At 44.1% G+C, this 17107-nt stretch overlaps 1 protein-coding gene across 1 annotated transcript in view; it reads left to right on the top strand.

Moving 5' to 3' along the window:
• ADAMTS17 (ADAM metallopeptidase with thrombospondin type 1 motif 17) overlaps positions 1 to 17107 on the top strand; it is a 164207-nt gene that overhangs the window by 85699 nt on the left and 61401 nt on the right. Inside the window, exons 11-14 of the mRNA XM_064669150.1 lie at positions 6729 to 6830; positions 8102 to 8247; positions 11827 to 11993; positions 13685 to 13812. Coding sequence (XP_064525220.1) covers positions 6729 to 6830; positions 8102 to 8247; positions 11827 to 11993; positions 13685 to 13812 — 543 coding nt within the window. The remainder of the gene's footprint in view (positions 1 to 6728; positions 6831 to 8101; positions 8248 to 11826; positions 11994 to 13684; positions 13813 to 17107) is intronic.

Here is a 17107-nt window from a genome sequence, read left to right as displayed (position 1 = left end):
TTTTTTGTTGTTGTTGTTGTTTAGCTTGGTTTTTGTTTGGGTTTTTTTTTTAATGGACAACTTTGCCTGTTGTTCAAAAAAATTCAATTCTTTGCATCTCCTCCAGTCAGGTGTTCGGGCCTGGGGAGTTCACTGGGAGCTGTTGGGTGAACGTTGCTCTCAGTGAAGGCAGCACAGGATGGATATTGCAAAGTCAGAATTTTTTAGGCTTTAAAGTTGCAAACACAACATTAGAGGGGAGTGATCAGGTTGATGATGAAACCTGCCCGAAGCTCCTGCCCTCCTTCACCACGGGCAGATCTTCTCCTGAGCCAAATTATAAAGGAGTGACTCTGTTCCAGTGCCTTGTTCCACATGTCTCCACTTCTTCCAGGTTTGACCATGGAAAGATACTTCCATGATTTCTTCAGCTGGTGTAATGTGGATGTGTTGTGTTCTCTCACTTAAGATGCTGAAAACTGGGCTCAGCAAAGCTGAGAGTTGTGTGTTGGTGGAAAAGTGGATAAGACCTCTCTTTTTCTTCTGGAATTTCTGCATGCTGTGAATGCCATACCCCCCTTGTAGCTGGTGTCAGGGGTGCCCTAAAGGCACTGGGTATTTAGCATAAGCTGTTTTGCCTTGCAGTTAGTTTGTGGTCTCATTAATGCCGTCTTTCCAATCTCTTTTGACTCTTAACTTAATTCCAGATATATAAAAAAATCAAATGGAACACGTGCTTTGCAGAGAAATACTTTAGACACTGGAGAAGGCTTTTAGTTTGCCATGAGAGCACCAGAAATTGCTAAAACTGGAGACTCTCTTTTCCTGTTTCATTGTTTGCTTCCCAAAGTATGTTTTTTTAAAAAAAGTTGTTTCTACTGCCTTCTACCTTCCTGGCAGTTTGGGAGTTTCCCACTGCTTGTCTGGCAGGATCCTTTCATGTTTCTTGAACTCCTGGTGTCCAGCTTCATCACCAGCCCTTCACATCTGCACTTCTGTGCAGTGTCCCTGCAAATTGTCACGTTTCCTTTCATTCTGATGCCTGTTAAGGAGGTTTAATCATGGCCTATCTTATGTTTTAACTGTAGGTTAGAAAAGCCCTTGGTATCACTGCATATATGTCAGGGTGTGTTTTATAGAATGGATGTTGTCACCGAGGTCAGAGGATCAAACCCCGTGTGACACCCTCCGTGTTTGCTGGGTTCACACAGTTTTGTTTGCTCTGATACAGAACATTAACAAATCTGGGAAATGAGTATGTTGAATTTTTGTCCTGTTCTGCAAGGAAAGGAGCAGCACAGGAAAGCAGTTATCTCTCAAGGACCATTTCCTTAGAGTTCTTTAACTGTCAAGGGCCATTTCCACAAGAGTTCAAACAATCCTTGGGGTTCTGAACACTTGTGTCTGATGTTGGTGACTTCCCACTCACGCAAGGGTTCATGAAGAGGCTGTTCATTGAGTTACTGGAATCACACTGATGATAAAACTGATATGAAGGGGAATCAGCTCTAAATGTGTTGGCTCTAAGCAGGCAAGTTGTCGGTCCTGTTCATCTCTGAAGCGTAATGTGCACGTGAGTTTCTGTAAGTTCTGAAGAAACAGGATGATCATCCTGTAGTTAAAATAGGGAAATGTTCTTTAAGAAACCTTTTCTAGGGCATCTAAGGAGATCATGATTATTATAATAAGAGCTGAGGTGCTTCCTCTCCAGCAGTAAAGAGATTGATTCTTCTTTCTCATTAATGAGTATAATCACACATTATGAATTTGTGGGATTGTTGTCCAGTTTTGTTAAAATTAAACATTTGTGGATATCAACTGCTGCCTGAATATTCTTGTATAGTGACACTTCCTCAAACCTTCCCCTGACTTTTGAATCAGGTCTGTAATTTGGACAGATGTTTCCTTTATTGGACCTACCACTTATTCCTTGGAATATCAGCAAAGGTCAGCAGCTTGGCCACTGATACATGGATCCAAGTTTCTCAGTTATCTTGTCTGGGACAGCAGGTGGCTCCTTTTCAAAAGTGCCTTCCAATTTTACAGGGTTCCATCTTGTTTTCATCTTGTTTTCAACAGCAAGAAGCTCCATCAAACAAAAGTGTTTGGCTCCCTTGTGATCCCTTGTAGGTTGTGGGTTATTTATGCACCCAAAATTGAAGACAGTGGTGGTGTAGAAATTGGGGGTATTGGTTTTGTCACTTTGTTGTGTAAAGAATTCCTCCTCAGAAATGTGCTGTGAGGCTTCAGGAATATTTTCATAGTGTTTTGAACAGGAAAGGGAGAGTAAATTGTGTGTTTATTGGACCTGATAGGTGTTAATTAGGATTCTGTTTATGAGCACATTTTCTCTCAAGGTGAGCCAAAACCTTGGCAAAATAAAGGAGTCCTGATACTTCATTGGAAGCCTGTTTCTAGCCATGCCTGTGTATTATGTGGTCTGCTTCTCCTCTTCCTTAAGGATATTTGCTCTTCCTAAGTCCTTATTCATAATCCCCTCATTTTGACAGCAAAATTGATTTCATGGTGGTTTAATTCTGCTGTTAGAAATAAGAGGTTCCTCTCTCCAGTGGACAACAGGAACAAATTCATCCTCAGGAGAAATAAGTGTTTCTGGTTTTTGCATGAAAACAAGGAGTGAATGTGTAGGGAATGAATAAACTTCTGTGGAGTTGTTCCATGATGGGAAGGACATCTTTATTCATTGGATTCCCTTTCTGCTGTGGAGGTTTGGAAGCTCCCCTTCCTTGTGGGTCAATAACCTGAGGCTCTGAGGTGAGGAAGCATCGTGGGCCTTGTGAGGTCCTGGGGCAGGATCACACAGATTTTGGCAGTGGTGGTGATGCAATAGCTGGGAAAGAGGCAGACTCGAGACTTACTGCCTGTGGGCAAAGAGCTGGCTGGATAAATTCTGGCTTCTGCTCCTTTCCAGCTGCAGCACTGAGCTAAGGAACCCAAAATAGATCCCTTCCCTAGAGCCGGGTGAGCCTCGTGCTGCGTGTCCGCGCTGGCACACGTGGGATGGAGTCACAGGGAAGGCAAACAGCCTCTTCAGAAACGGCCTGTCTGGGGAAAAAGTATGGAAAGCTGTGAAAGGTGGGCAGGCCCAGAGCCAGACATGTTCCTGGGAGGATCCCAGGAGTTGTCTCTGGATTTACCCTGGATTTAGCTGGAGCAGGCGGTGGGAACCGGTGGCTGTGACACTGAGCAGAGGAACATTTAATCCCTTTCTGTTCCTCATCTTTCCACCTGTAACAGAAGGATAGAACTTCCTTTATCTCCGAGCTCCCAGGAGTCTGTTTAGATTGCAAGTTCTTTGAGGAAGAGAAAACACCTGGCACAGGCAGGCCCCTTTGGCAAATAGATGCCATTGTCACCCCTGTAATTGGAAGGTCATTCATCTGCCCAGCAGATCTCTCCCAGCTTGGGAGTTTCCAGATCATGACCTCCCTCAGGACTGGTTTTTAACAGCTGTGCAGACAAGCTTTCCTATCTCCCAGGAGTTTCTGAGAGACCTTCCTAAAAATTTCATTTTATTTCAATTTCTAAATTTTGTTTTCTCTCTGTATAAAATTCCTGAAGGGTTCAGTTGAAAAAGCGTTTAATTTTATTTTGAACAAGTAATTTTAAATTTTTATTGAAATACTACTTTTCAGCAGCCATCTAGCTTTTTTAAAAAAATTTTATTTTGCTCTTGGAAATATTTCAGACTGGGAGCTGATCCAAAGATGACCTTTCCCCACAGACAGATTCAACAAATCAATATTTTTCCAGTGCAAAATATCTATCATTGGAAAATCCTCACTGGCACTTTTTGAATGCTTTACAGACAGAGGCCTGCCATCTGAAAGCTGCTTGCTGAGTGTAGAATTAGCAGTAATACAGTCCTTTTGATGGCTTCTTCTGTATCAGTGTAAGCTCTGAACTGCCACTCACATACAACAACTTCCTTTCAAGTCCTGCCATTTCTCCCTTGGATATTTCCCCACAAAGTTGGCTGTTTAACCATTAAAAAGTCACTCACTGCGACTGGTTCCCTGTAGCTCTGTTTAATGGGGAGTTTTGTTTGGGTTTCTATTGTAGCCGAGGAGGATACACGATCTCTTTTGAAATGAGCTATTAACATGATAAAACATCTTGGGAACACACAATAGCAGAGCTGATGGTTTAATCTTTGCTGGGGTATCTGAGAGCTCCATTAAATGCAGGGGACTGCACTAACGAGGGCTGAAGCTTTGTAGTGGTGTGGCACCAGAACACAGAGCTTTTTCTGTAACTGTTTCCTGAAATATGCTTTGCATTTAGGATTCTGAATCAAACATAGGGATGCTATAAAAATCCAATGTTTTCCATACCTCGAAGATGGGAAGTTTCAGAAAGGTTGGTGTTGCTGAGAGAGATGATTCCTTTTTTCCTCTATAATTCTGTGTGTGTATACATATATATATATATATGTATATATATATAAGCACAGACACACATATATATTTATATATACACAAATACACACATGTGTGTGAATATTTGCACCCTCTGTATCCGTAGTCTGGGCCCAGTCCTGGAGTTCTGCAGGTACAGACACACTTTTTGGGGTAGTCTCTGCCCATTGCATCCCCACATCATGGCTCATACCTGGGAAATGTTAGCTGGCTTTAGCACCTTCCACGTTTTCGTGGGCTCTGGAGGAGTTCTGCATGCTAACTAAAACTGTACAAAAAGCTGCTTCGTTTTTATGACTTTTGTTTCCATCACCACCTCCTTCTACATCAAAGAGGGGAATTTAACCCTAATTTACACCCAGTTTATGATCCAGGGACCTGAAGCTGAAGCTTAACAAACACTGGCCTTGCCTAATGCACAGCTCTTTAGCGATGGTGCTCATATGTGTCCAGGACACCTTCTTTAGGGATGTAGGGAATTCCATTACATCTTCAGCCAGGGTGTCTTTCTGAGAGAAAACAGAAGCAGAGGGTTTCCTTCTGGGGGCAGGATTTTTGTCTGGATCATTCAAGAGACCAGGCTGGAGTGTGTCTCCTCACATTCTGCTCTTATGCTTTGTGATTTTATGAAAGAGAGGAACTGAAGCTTGGAAAAGTGGAAATACTTGCTGCCTGCATCCTTGATCTCCAAAGCTTCCCATTATTTTACACACCAATATTCCCCAGCCACCGTTTGGGAGGAGACCTTGCTGGTGGTGCTTTCACACTGTGGTTTGTTGCCCAGATTAGTGTTCTTTCTGTCAAACTTTTGGGCAGTAATTGATGTACTTTTGGATTTTAGTCCTCTCCAGAAGGCAGGGTTCTCCAGAATCTGAGATTTCTGGTGTGGAACAAAGGATTTCTCAGTAAGCTGTGAAATCTCTGCCCTGTCAATGTTTCTGCCTGGCTGTACCTATCCATAAAACTGTGTGATGTCCTTATGGCTAATTGGTGCTTAAGTGCCTTCAGAGCTGTGGGTAAACCACTAATTAGTCACACTCATTTAGTCAAAATTACTAACGCCTGATATTTTCCCATATGCTCTATTAGTTCAGGGAAAATGTCTTGGAAATTCATTGATTTAGGCTTCCCTGGTGTATTTGCTGATTTTTGTTTGTGTGACAATGACTTTCTGTGTTGTGGTTAATACAGATGTCACTGAATTGTGCCATCTGCTTCCAGATTTTGGGTTTAAATAGTGCAAAATCCTCTTTCCAGAAAGAAATGTGGAAATAAATCAGGATGCAGATACTGCTGGGATAACTGTTTTGTTTCAGTATGTTCTACATCATCACTGGGACTGGGATTTATCTCGTCTGCAGCCTCTCTTGTACTGATCTATTTTATATAGACATGATCAGTTTTATATAGACATACCAACATGCCTGTACACAAAACACACACATGCCCCCACAGTCTCTTACATTACACTGGGAAAGAACCATAAGCTTGAAGTGTGTTGACTCAACTATTTAATGAGGTGCAATAAATCTTGACAAGACCAGCTGGCACTGGAGTCAGGCTTCTCATCTTTTTACCATTACATTGAAATGTGAACAATAGTGGAAAGAAATGTAACTCTTCTTTTTCTTTTTATTTTTTTCTTTATTTTTTTTTTTGATACTCAGCTATGTAGCACTGTACTGAAATCATCCACTTCCATGGAATGCAAAGCACGGTGGATGCTGTGGAAAATGTTAACGATGCAAAGGCCCCTTTTGCTGGTTCTTTTTCTCAAATTCTGAGAACGTGTTGATCTGGCAGATCACAGAGCTGTGGTCAGCACTGACATCCCTGCACACATGCTGGCTCCTCCTCTGCTGCACAGCACACCATGACATCCTTTCCTCTTTCTCATTGCCCCTTCCCCCAAGGTGCAGCACCACCCAGGTGCAGCAGGGTGTTACTTGAGTATCTTCTTTAAAAAATAGGACTAATTAAGCATCTTGGACATCTAAGCACGTGGCGTGGTTCCAAGGCACCCAATTTGGCCTCTTTTAAGGAACCAGATTTATTCCTGTGAAAAGAAATCTGTTTGAAAAACACACTTCTTGTTTTGGGTAGGTTCCTGTCAGTGGCATCCATCAAACTCTTCATGTTTCCAGCCCCACCACTTAATGCCAATCGAGCCTTAAAAAATAACTGCCCCCAAACCAACTGGATGCCTCTGGATTCACTTGAGAAGGTCTGCCTGAGCTTTGAAGTGTATCCCATAACGATAGCTGACATCTCCAGAAGGAATAACTGCCCCCCCTTGCTTTGTCATTGCAGCATTTGATGTGTGCTGGGCTCTGGTGCCTGGTGGAAGGAGATACCTCCTGTAAAACCAAGTTGGACCCCCCTCTGGATGGCACCGAGTGTGGCGCAGACAAGGTAATCAAACTGCTCAGCAGCACTTCTTGCTTTCCAGCATTGGGAATAATGTTTCCAAGATGTTCTGGATTTACCATAAACCTGTATTTTCGACTGATTCTGTTACAGAAACTGCTCAATTAACAGCTGGATTGGGTTAAGTCTTCCTGATTTTATATTTAAGTGTATTTCAGTAGCTTCTGGAGGCTTCAGTGGTGAAGTTGTTGTGGTCAGGGCACTCCACAAACTGCAGGAGAAGCCCAGGGCTCGCTGCTGAGGGCACTCCCTGCTGTCACCTCTGCTCAGTGCTGCTGATGGGGTTTCCTCAGTGAGGTGTTTTTCAGTGTGAGCTGAGCTAGTTGTGTTCTGGGCTGTATTTGAGGTAGAAAGTGTGCAGAGCATTTGGGGAGTGGAGGAAGATGGGGAAAGAAAAAGAGGCTACTTAAAAACTTTATAGTTTCTAATAGTAGCTCAAAATGTTTGAGCTCAAATTCAGTGATGTTTCCTTATTTCAGAGGTATAATTTGCTGTATATATTTTGGAACTTGACTGGTTTGGTAACTGCCACCCACCACTTAACTGGTTTTGGACTCTAATATTTTTTGTATATTGTATGGTTGGGGAGGTAAGAAGGGGTAAAATTAAAAAGGCTGTTGCTGAAATCAAAGGTTAAAGAACTTTGCTTGCAAATAAATAATGAAAAGAAAAGCTGGGCCCTGGAAAGCGTGACAAGGAAACTGAGACAAAAGGTTTTTTAGATCTGAGTTTTTGTAGCTACAGAAGTCCTGGTGACTCTCTTAGCAGTGTCACATCCTGGACAGGCCAAGTTTGCTGCTTGGTCAGGAGCCAGCCACCTATTAGAATCAAAGAGGTTTGGGGCTTTAGCCAAGTTAGGTCCAAAATACTTCAATTATTTTGTACATCCTGGGAATAGTGCTGATGAAGGCATTGCTTTGGGGTATAACTTCTTGGACTGGGTTTCTATGAATAGTGGGGCTTTAAGTCTTAGCACTTAGGTAATAATCTGCTTTATAAAGCAAGGGGCTCAGTTCTGTGATTATTTTTTTTAATGACAGAACTGCCTTCAGGGGTTTGTTGAGAGTGACACTTAAAATTTCTGTGTTTCACCTCCTCCCTTTCTCCTTCTCCCACCTCCCTCTCACCTTGAACCTCCAGAAACTTAAACGCGAGCTTGTCGTAACCCCTCAGACACCCTTTGAAGTCCACCTGAGCAGGAATGTTTGCAGGATCGGGGCTCCTTTGCAGGCTGTGCTAACCCAGTTCCATTGCAGTGGTGCCGAGCCGGGGAGTGTGTCAGTAAAACCCCCATCCCTGAGCACGTGGACGGGGACTGGAGCGTGTGGAGCCAGTGGAGCATGTGCAGCCGGACCTGCGGCACCGGAGTGCGCTTCCGGCAGAGGAAATGCGACAACCCCCCGTAAGTCTTCCCTTCCTCAGGGTTCTTTCCACGTGTAGCACTTGGACAGTCCTTGCTGCAGGAGTGCAGGGAGGGAACAGGCAGCAGAGCTGTGCAAAGGCCGTGATTTCTCCTTCGCGAGCAGCAAAACCCAGGTCAGAGTCCTGGAGCGGCTTGGAGTGAAGTGGGTTTTGTGGAAGCGGCTCGAAGGGTCACCACTGGAAGTGGCCCCATTGCAGTGTTTCAAACGTAGATAAAATTGAATTGAAAACATGTAGTTTGGCAGAAAAAGTGGTGCTGTGTTTGCTCTCCAGCACTGCAGTGAAGGAGGGGGGGCTGATCTGGATCTACAGACCAAACTGAGCCGATGTCTTGAGAGATCAGCTTTGCAGGGAGTGCTGGCTCTGGGCTTGGGAAGCCTAAGAGTGGCTGACACTGGTTATCTCAGTGTCCCAGAGCTGTGTTTGTAAAGCACCTTAAGTTATTCTGTATGTCAGGAAGTGCTGCATAAGAAAAGGAAAGTTTTCATACACAGAGAGTGCCATGGGTGCTGTTTAGCTCTTGAACAGTGACTACAAATAATCCTGTGCTCTCTGCTTGGCTTTTTTCTAATTCAGGAGAAAACGGAAGTGTTGTTATCTCCTGTGTGTTGTCCTTCATCCCTCAGGTCAGCTGAGGCCCATCTGGAAGTCTCTTTCTCATATGGGAGGCCTGAACAGGTTACCATGGTGCCATTTAACTGCCCACCCTGTCTGTGTGCATTATAACTTCTCCCAGTCTTGAGAGCAACCCTCCAAGCACTGTACCTCTCATTTTATTCAGATTTTAAGTTTTTCTCCACAGAAAAATCACAGGAAGCTTTGCTTTTTAAATTGGGGCTGAAATTCTGGCTCACAACACAGTCCCTTTGAAGGCATGCCTGGATGATGGATAGGCTCACACTGGCTGCTGTTGACCTGTATTCATGTGAAAGGGATATTTTTGTTTATTCCTCTCCTTATATAACACTGAGCTGCAGTTGAATGTCTGTAATGTCCAGGTTTGATTTTTACCAGCTGATTTTCCTGAACAAGGATCTGAACTGGTTCTTTTGCTGTCAGCTACAGTGCTGACCAAACCTTAATCCATTCATCATCGTTCCTTCAATCACAGGAAATGCTCCCTCCAGCACTGCACACTGATTTTAAAATTCTCTTGCTCATATACATTCTTGGCTGGGGATACACACGTGATCTTTTGCTTCAGATTCCTGGCATCAGCCCACTCCTGCAGCTGGTTTATTCACTGTCCAAAAACATTGGCTAAGGGATTTATCTTTTATTTTATATATATTTGGTCTTGGGATATTTTTTTTTAACAGGAATCTTTACTCCTGCCAGCTGACTCTTGAGCCTGTGGGACTATCAGTATTTTTCAACCAGTTGCTTCACTGTTTGATTTGGTTTTTCCTCTCAGTAATTTCTTTGAGCATTTACATGCATTGCCTCCACATGGTTGTAAGGAGTGTGTCATGAGCCAGTGTGCACGTGCAGCCTTTGGAGTTGTGCTGCCTCTTGCTCTTGTCTGGGCTTTGGACTCTTGCTGTGCAGGGGGATTGAAGAGAAAACCACTGGCTTAAAGAGAACATCTAAATGAGGTCTCCACACCTTCTTCAGTCCCCTCCTGTCGTGTAAAAGGGTCACAGCAGTATAAATGGGCTTTGATTTCTTCAGTTCCATTAGTGGGTGGATTCTCTTGGCATAAATACAGTGGAAGGTGGCTGTGAAGTTGTCTACCAGGAGATCTCACACAGTCACTGTTTGAGGCGAGTGCCAAGGTGGGCTGGAATTACTCTGTTTATTGGAAATCCCGGGCAGTGCTTGAGCTCACAGTGCGCAGGACTTGGGACCTGGCATTACAGAGATCCTTCCCTTTGGATTCTTTTCCAATGCCCAAACTCGTGGCCTCAGCATTTGGAAAGGTGGAAGGGACACAAGGATGAAACCACAAAAATGAAGTGAAGCAGGAAGAGAACGATGTAGGAACAAGTGCTTGGTAATTATCTGTGGGAGACCAGAGAGACCATATTGCCAACAGTGAGAGCTGCTTGATTCCAGTCTGCACTGGCAAACTCATGGGAATTCCCTCATGAATTACTGACATCTGAAGATAAAAACCAAAGCAGCTGCTGATGTAAATAGTTGTCCTGCTGTGTCTCCTGCTCCGTGGCCATCCACTTGATCCTCTGCTTTTGGGAGGGTGCTCTGTTACTCTTTGGGTGTTCTGACTGCTCCCTTTTGTTGTTTTGTTTTCCCTGTACCCACAAACATGCACAGTCACCTACATCCAGTGGCTCCATCTCCTCTGCTGTAGCTGGAGGGATGGTGCTGAAACCAAAGTCTGTGTGTCTGGTGTGTTCATGTGAGTGCAGGGTCTGTGTAGGAAGGAGCCTGTGTTGTGCTCCCAGGCATCTGGACACAGTATCTGTCCCACAGTCTGAGGCACAGACAATCTTCCCAGAAGGTTCTGCAGCACTCCCAGCACAGCTTCTGCCTCACACGTGTCCATGGCAGAGGGAGGTGTCAGCAGAGCATGCAGGCAATGTCCAGGCTGTGCTGGTGACTCTCTGTGATGTTCCAGTGTCACTGGAGATCAGCATTTCCATTAAAAAACACCCCAAACACTCATTCTGGGATTAATGGAGCTACTGTAAAAATTTGATCTAGGCTGGGATTTGGCATTAAGCTTTTCTGTGAAGAATCACACATTTCTGTTGCACCAAATGCTGGATTCATCCAGGCCAGCACAGGTAGGAAAGCAAAGGCCCAGTCCTGTGGCCAGTGGTACATGAACAGGGCAACTCCTGCTATGACCACTGACACAAATAAATGATGTACAATGAGGGCCTTGCTTTCCAATTAGCTGAGTGATATAACCTGATGTTCATTGCTCTTCAGGGAGGGAGGGGGGAGAAGCTTTTGGAATGAACTGCCTTACTGCTAAAAACTGGAATTTGGCTGGAGTTGCTTTTTATAGCCATCTGTTAAAGAAGAGTAAGAACATGACCTTATCCATCTTCACTCATTACAACTGGGGAGAGATAGGTATGTGACAAATTCAGGAGAGTGTCAGCAAGTAGCTAAAGAAATTATCTGTTAGGATGGCCGAGTCTTTTTTGTTTGTTTGTTTGTGTATTGTTTTATTTTGCAAAGAAAATGCAGGCTATTGTTGAGAGTTTGAGTTTTCCTTCTTCTCTGGGGATTCATAAATAAGAACAAATAGGTTTTGCAGATGCTTAATCCCCATTTTGGAGTAGTTACCTTTCCTGCATGTTTAGAAAACAAATGTGTAAAATGGAATGGTTTTCATGGGTGGAGATTATCTGCTGCACAGATTTTTTTCTGGGTGCCCTGTTTACAGTGCAGGTTGTAGCTGCTTGTGTGTTATCCTAATTTCAAACTGCTGAAGACAACCTTAGAGGACACGTGCTGAGCAGACTTGATTAAGAGTGTCTGAGGCAGAGGCAAAGCAAATGGTGGGAGGAGAAAGGTGAAATGTTCTGGGTTGCTGCCTCTGCCTTGGGTGTTTGGTGCTGACCCTGGTTTGTCTTTCCTGCCATAGCCCAGGGCCAGGGGGGAAGAACTGCCGTGGAGCCAGCGTGGAGCACACGGTGTGTGAGAACTTACCCTGCCCCAAAGGTGTGCCAAGCTTCAGGGACCAGCAGTGCCAGGCCCATGACAGGTACACCAACAAGAAGAAAAGCCTCCTGACAGCTGTCATCGTTGATGGTGAGGTTTTTTTCATCTTCCTCTGGAATTCTTTGCTGTTCTTTCACTGCAGCTTCTTGATTTCGTCTACAGGGCTCCCATTTGTTGGTAAGAAGGTTAGAAAATGTCCCCCTAAGCTGCAACTGAAAGACTTAAGTACAATGAGTTGTTCTTGGTGCTGCTCTGCTGTTCTTTGAGTCTTCTTAACAGAATATACAGAGCTGTCAGTCCTTTGCTCCTCTTTCTGTAATGCTGGGAGAGAAGTGCCTTAACTTGATTCCCAGTCTGAACAGGCAGGTGTTTGGGCATTTAAACATTAGAAAGTTCAAGTTAGTTTGGAACTGAAAAAAGAGGGGTTCCCTGGTACATTTTTGATATGTGTCAATTTTGGGCCTTTCAGCATGATTGCCTGTCCCACCTACATTCCTTTAATGCTTCCTGTGCTGGATCTTGCTGTTCATCTGCTATTCAACCAGATTTTGGTGGATATGAAATAATGTCCTTTCTGGAAGAGTAAACATCTTTCCCTGCACTCTGCTGAAAAGCACACCAGGCTGGTCTCACTTGGTCAGCCCAAAGACATCCTTGCACAGGGGAGGGTGGTGTTGGAACTGACACCAGAACACCAGACACTGAATGAGCCCTTCCCTGTGCCAGCACTGACAGATGAGCTCTGATGCCAGGACAAGAGCACAGGCAGCATTTCAGTTCCCACAGCAGACCCTCCAAGAGCACAATTCCTTCAGACTGATTTTGCTTGTTGTTCCCCTCTGCCCCACTTCCTAAATAGTTTTGCTGGATGAATGCACAATACAGAGCTACTTCCTGGACTCATTTCAGTCACAGAAAACTCTCCCAGTTTTTTCCAGGGGTGAGCTGTTTCATTCCTTTCTCCATTTTCAGTCAGGAACTATGGGCTGCTGAGGGTCTGTAGATTCTTCCTTGGATGAAGTCCATGAGTAGCAGAATCTGCTCCAGAGGAAAAACATTATATTGCCTAAATATCTGTTACTTAAACATATGGCAGAGGCAGTCAGCAAACCCTGACACTGCTGAATGCTGCCAGTTAATAATACAAATGTTTGAAAAGGCTTTTTACTTAACTCCTTCTCTAGCTAAACATAATAGTAGCTTTTCCAAAGTGATGTCTAAATAGCTAATGATTGTCATTAGCATGGGTGAAAGATACAACTTTTCTCTACTGATGTATTTGCAGTTATTTGGGGGTTCTTTCTCTAGCTGTTCTAGCAGCATAGTTGGCTGCCAGGAATGTTTGTAGGGCCACAAATACCAGTTTAAGAAAATAGTAAGTAATATGAATGCAAGAATGCTTTATATGTGGGTATATAAGTGTTCTTACTGGCACACTGATGCAAGAAGTTGGTCTATCAGGAGGAGAAAGTGACTGGAGAACTTGTTCTTCTAAAATCAGTGGCTGTATCCTGAGACACACACACAGTCACTTGATCATTCTTCTCAGACTGTTGAAAGTGTATTGACTCAATGGTTTTCTGTACCTTAAAAGCCCAATCTCATCAGTGTAACCCTTTGAATATTGATATTTGGAAGTGGGGAAATGCCAGGCCTGAATTGACAGGCTGATGTTCCTTCGAAGATGAGATACCCAAAGCCACTCATGCAGAGAATGCATCCCCATTGCCTCAAACACTTGTCTGTACTGTTCCTAAAGGCAGATGTGTTTCTTTTCCCAGATAAGCCATGTGAGCTGTTCTGCTCTCCCCTGGGGAAGGATTCTCCCGTGCTGGTGACAGACAGAGTCCTGGATGGGACTCCCTGTGGGCCCTACGAGACCGACCTCTGTGTACATGGCAAGTGCCAGGTGGAGTAACCTTCTCTTGTTTTATTTCTAGTGTCAGGTACAGCCTGGGCAGCCTCTCTGGGGGTGGCTGGGGGGCTGTCTGTGAGGTGAGCACAACCCTGTTTTATCAGACCCACTACAAGTGCTCCACAGCCCTGGGTCTTGGGCTAAGAATTAAAATGCCCCAGTTATGATATTATTGCTGAACAGCTGGGAATGTTCAGTGATCACATTTGCTTGCGTGTAGTCATCAAATGGCTTGGGTGGGAAGGGACTTCTGTGAGGGGAGCAGATGGGAGTGGAAATCTTGGCCTGCTTAACTGCTCCTTTTTGGCTATTAGAGGAATCACTGAAAAAAACACTGGAGCTGCAAACTGGATTACAAATTGTCACTACCCTGTTACATGAGGTAGGTTTCCAGAATCGGATGCTTTTCAGGTCCACCTGGTTCCTGCCTGGAAACACTGAGAAAGCTTTTCAATACCAGTTGCCCCTTGTTTCCTGCAGCTGCTTGAGCCAGTAGCTTCCCCTGTGTGATTTTTGTTGACTGTTATTCTGTGATGCCAAGGTGAGTTACTGGAGGGGCCCATCAAAGCTGTTCAAAAGGCCTGTTGCCCTTGCAGTAATGAAAAGGGTCCCTTTCTCCCACAAAATTAGATTTAAAGCTCCCCCCTAGAGAATACAGGTTTTAAGAGCAGATCCTGCAGCCCTGAGCACAGACAAAGCCAGGGGTTTTTGCCTCTCAGTTGGGTCACATAAGGAGCAAACTAGAGAGTATCTAGGGGAGGTTTTCTTCTGCTGTCCTGCAAATGAGACAATCAATATCCCCTTGGTTGTCCTTGGATGGACTGACCAAACCCTGAACATGCTTTTTCCTTCTGCCTCTGGTCAGACAAGTCAAGGATGGAAATGAAGAGGATTCTTCAGAGTCTTCAGATTTGGTTCTCTTTTCCTTAGAGTGAAGGTGTGATGGCCTGTAACCACTGCAATGATTATTTCTCTCTAAGTTACATACAGAACCAAAATTAGGTGTGGGAGATCTTTGTAATAAAACTCTCCTGTTTTGCTGGGCAGTGAGACTGTAACACAGCACACTGAATGCTTAGGGAGGGCATCTCTTAGAGCTGGTGTTACAGGTCCCTTGAAAATTTAATGGAGTTGTTAGACCCATACTAACTGAAGATTTAAGGTTTGGACAAGGAAAGGGAGAGAAGAAAATGTTTATTTAAAGATCATAATTGACAGGAAGTCATTCATGGGTGTTCCTAGTGATGTGTTGCAGTTTGGTTCAAGTCCTTTGTCACAGACACTGTGACAGGGCAGACACTTGGTGGGTTTTCTCTCTCCTAATCATGTAACATGTGTTCAAAGTTTGCTGCACACACAAGAGTGATGTGAAAGACAGTTCACTTGGCTACTGCAACCCTGTCAGTGCTGGATTATTCCTGGCAGTTCTGCTTCTAAGTTTCTCCTCATCTGGATTTGTATCCTGTGGTAGGACTTCCTCTTTGTGCAGGGCACACCAAATCTGGCATTATTCTGATTTCTGTGAACAGGGACTGAGAGCCACTGAGTTTATTGCTTTGAGCCTTCCAGGCAGGGAGATGGATAAGCACAATATTCACCTGGGTGTAAGAGAGGCTTTGGAGGCATAAAGCAGCTTTACTTATAGCAATGTAGAGAAATGAAAAATCTTTGGATTGAATTCTGCACTGCTGCAGGAGACACTTCCCACTGTTTCCTGTCAAATGCTGCTGAAGAGACATTTTTAATTCAGTCTTTCTAATTTGAACAGCAAGAGTCTGGGAGCCAATACAAGTTTGATTCTTTATAATTCAAAGTACTTTGCATAGAGCCAGGTTCATGGGGCATCCCACGTTACTTAATTTTTCCCTGTTTTTAGCTGTATCTGAAAAAAAAATGGAAAAAAAACCATTAATAACCTTTTATAGTCGGACCAGCTGTGCACCTCCAGCTGTGTGCCACTGACCATTCCTCTGGGCTGGCCAGCTTTACTGCTCCAGCAGTTCAGAGCAGCCACAAGTGGTAAATCAGACATTATGGCAGTGTATGTTTGCTTCTTGCAGGGAGGAGCAGTAGCTCCCTCCAGATGAATTCCTTGATGAGCTCAGAGCCTTGGAGGTGCCTCACGAGAAGCAAATTGCACCCTGAGTCGGGGGCAACTGCCTGGGACTGTGCAGGGAGGTGCTGACAGCTCAGAACAGTCAGTCCATTTGCATCTGGCTGAGAAAGAATGCAGAATGATCAGCTGAGGCTGAGCAGATCTGAAAGCCTTGGGAACTCATTTATAACACTCCTCTGCCTTCCATGCAGTGCAGTGCTGAGATTTGCCATATGTGCCTGTGCACCCCATTTGCCACAGATCCCTGTCTCACCAGCTGCCTGCTAAACCAATTGAATTGACATATTCATTTAATTACTCTTCTCCTTATTTCTTTACCCAGCATAGACAAAGCCTGGCAACAAGCATTGCAGGGGGCCTGGAGAAGAGAATAAGTGCTGAAATCAGAGGGTGGTATTACTGTTATTTATTTTCCTATGTCGTCCTTCCAGCTAAAGGCTCTTAAAGGCAGGAATGACACATTGTCAGTGTAACAGACAAATTAGCAGTAACCATTGCCTGTGAACATTTAGTCTAGGAAATGTAATAGATCTTTTCCCTTCATTAGATGCTCCTAAATGGAACTCATGCATCATTGTTGGGTGATGAATGGATGTAGATGAACATGGCAGAGAAAAAACTGCTGCAATGAGAGGAGGGTTTTGAGAAGGAAAGCAGGAACAGATTCTTTGAAGCATTTGGGCACTAAGGGAAGAGAGTTTTCCTTCAGTTGTACTTTGGGAAGTTATTACAGTTTCATTTTAAAGCCATGAGCTGAGCTCAGATTTAAACAGTATGAGTGAAGCCTTTTGGTGTCAGCCTTTCTATCCCTGAAACAAAATCATCCCTGTATTTATCCCCTACACCTAAAGGCAGCTGGAGTGAGTAAACTTGGTTATTACTTTGATCAAGCCTAGAAGCACCAGAGAGCAAAGTCAGCCCTAAATTTAGCATAGGAGTTCCTAAATCAACTAGACTTTTTATAATCTTACTCCTTGTTTTTTCTATGAATCGTAAGCTCTTCCTCCAATTTTGTCATGTCCTTATTTATTAGAGTTGATTTTGAGGTCAAACATTTCAAATGCACTTATCCTTTCCACCTCCTGAGCAGACTGGAACCCCTGTTCACTGTGGATATAGGGATTTGACATTCCCTTCTTGAAGGGCACATGGTCCTCTAGCAAGGAGAATTTA

Source organism: Pseudopipra pipra, chromosome 12, assembly GCF_036250125.1.
Source record: "Pseudopipra pipra isolate bDixPip1 chromosome 12, bDixPip1.hap1, whole genome shotgun sequence".
NCBI lineage: Eukaryota > Metazoa > Chordata > Aves > Passeriformes > Pipridae > Pseudopipra > Pseudopipra pipra.
This window is presented reverse-complemented; position numbering and strand designations above follow the sequence as displayed.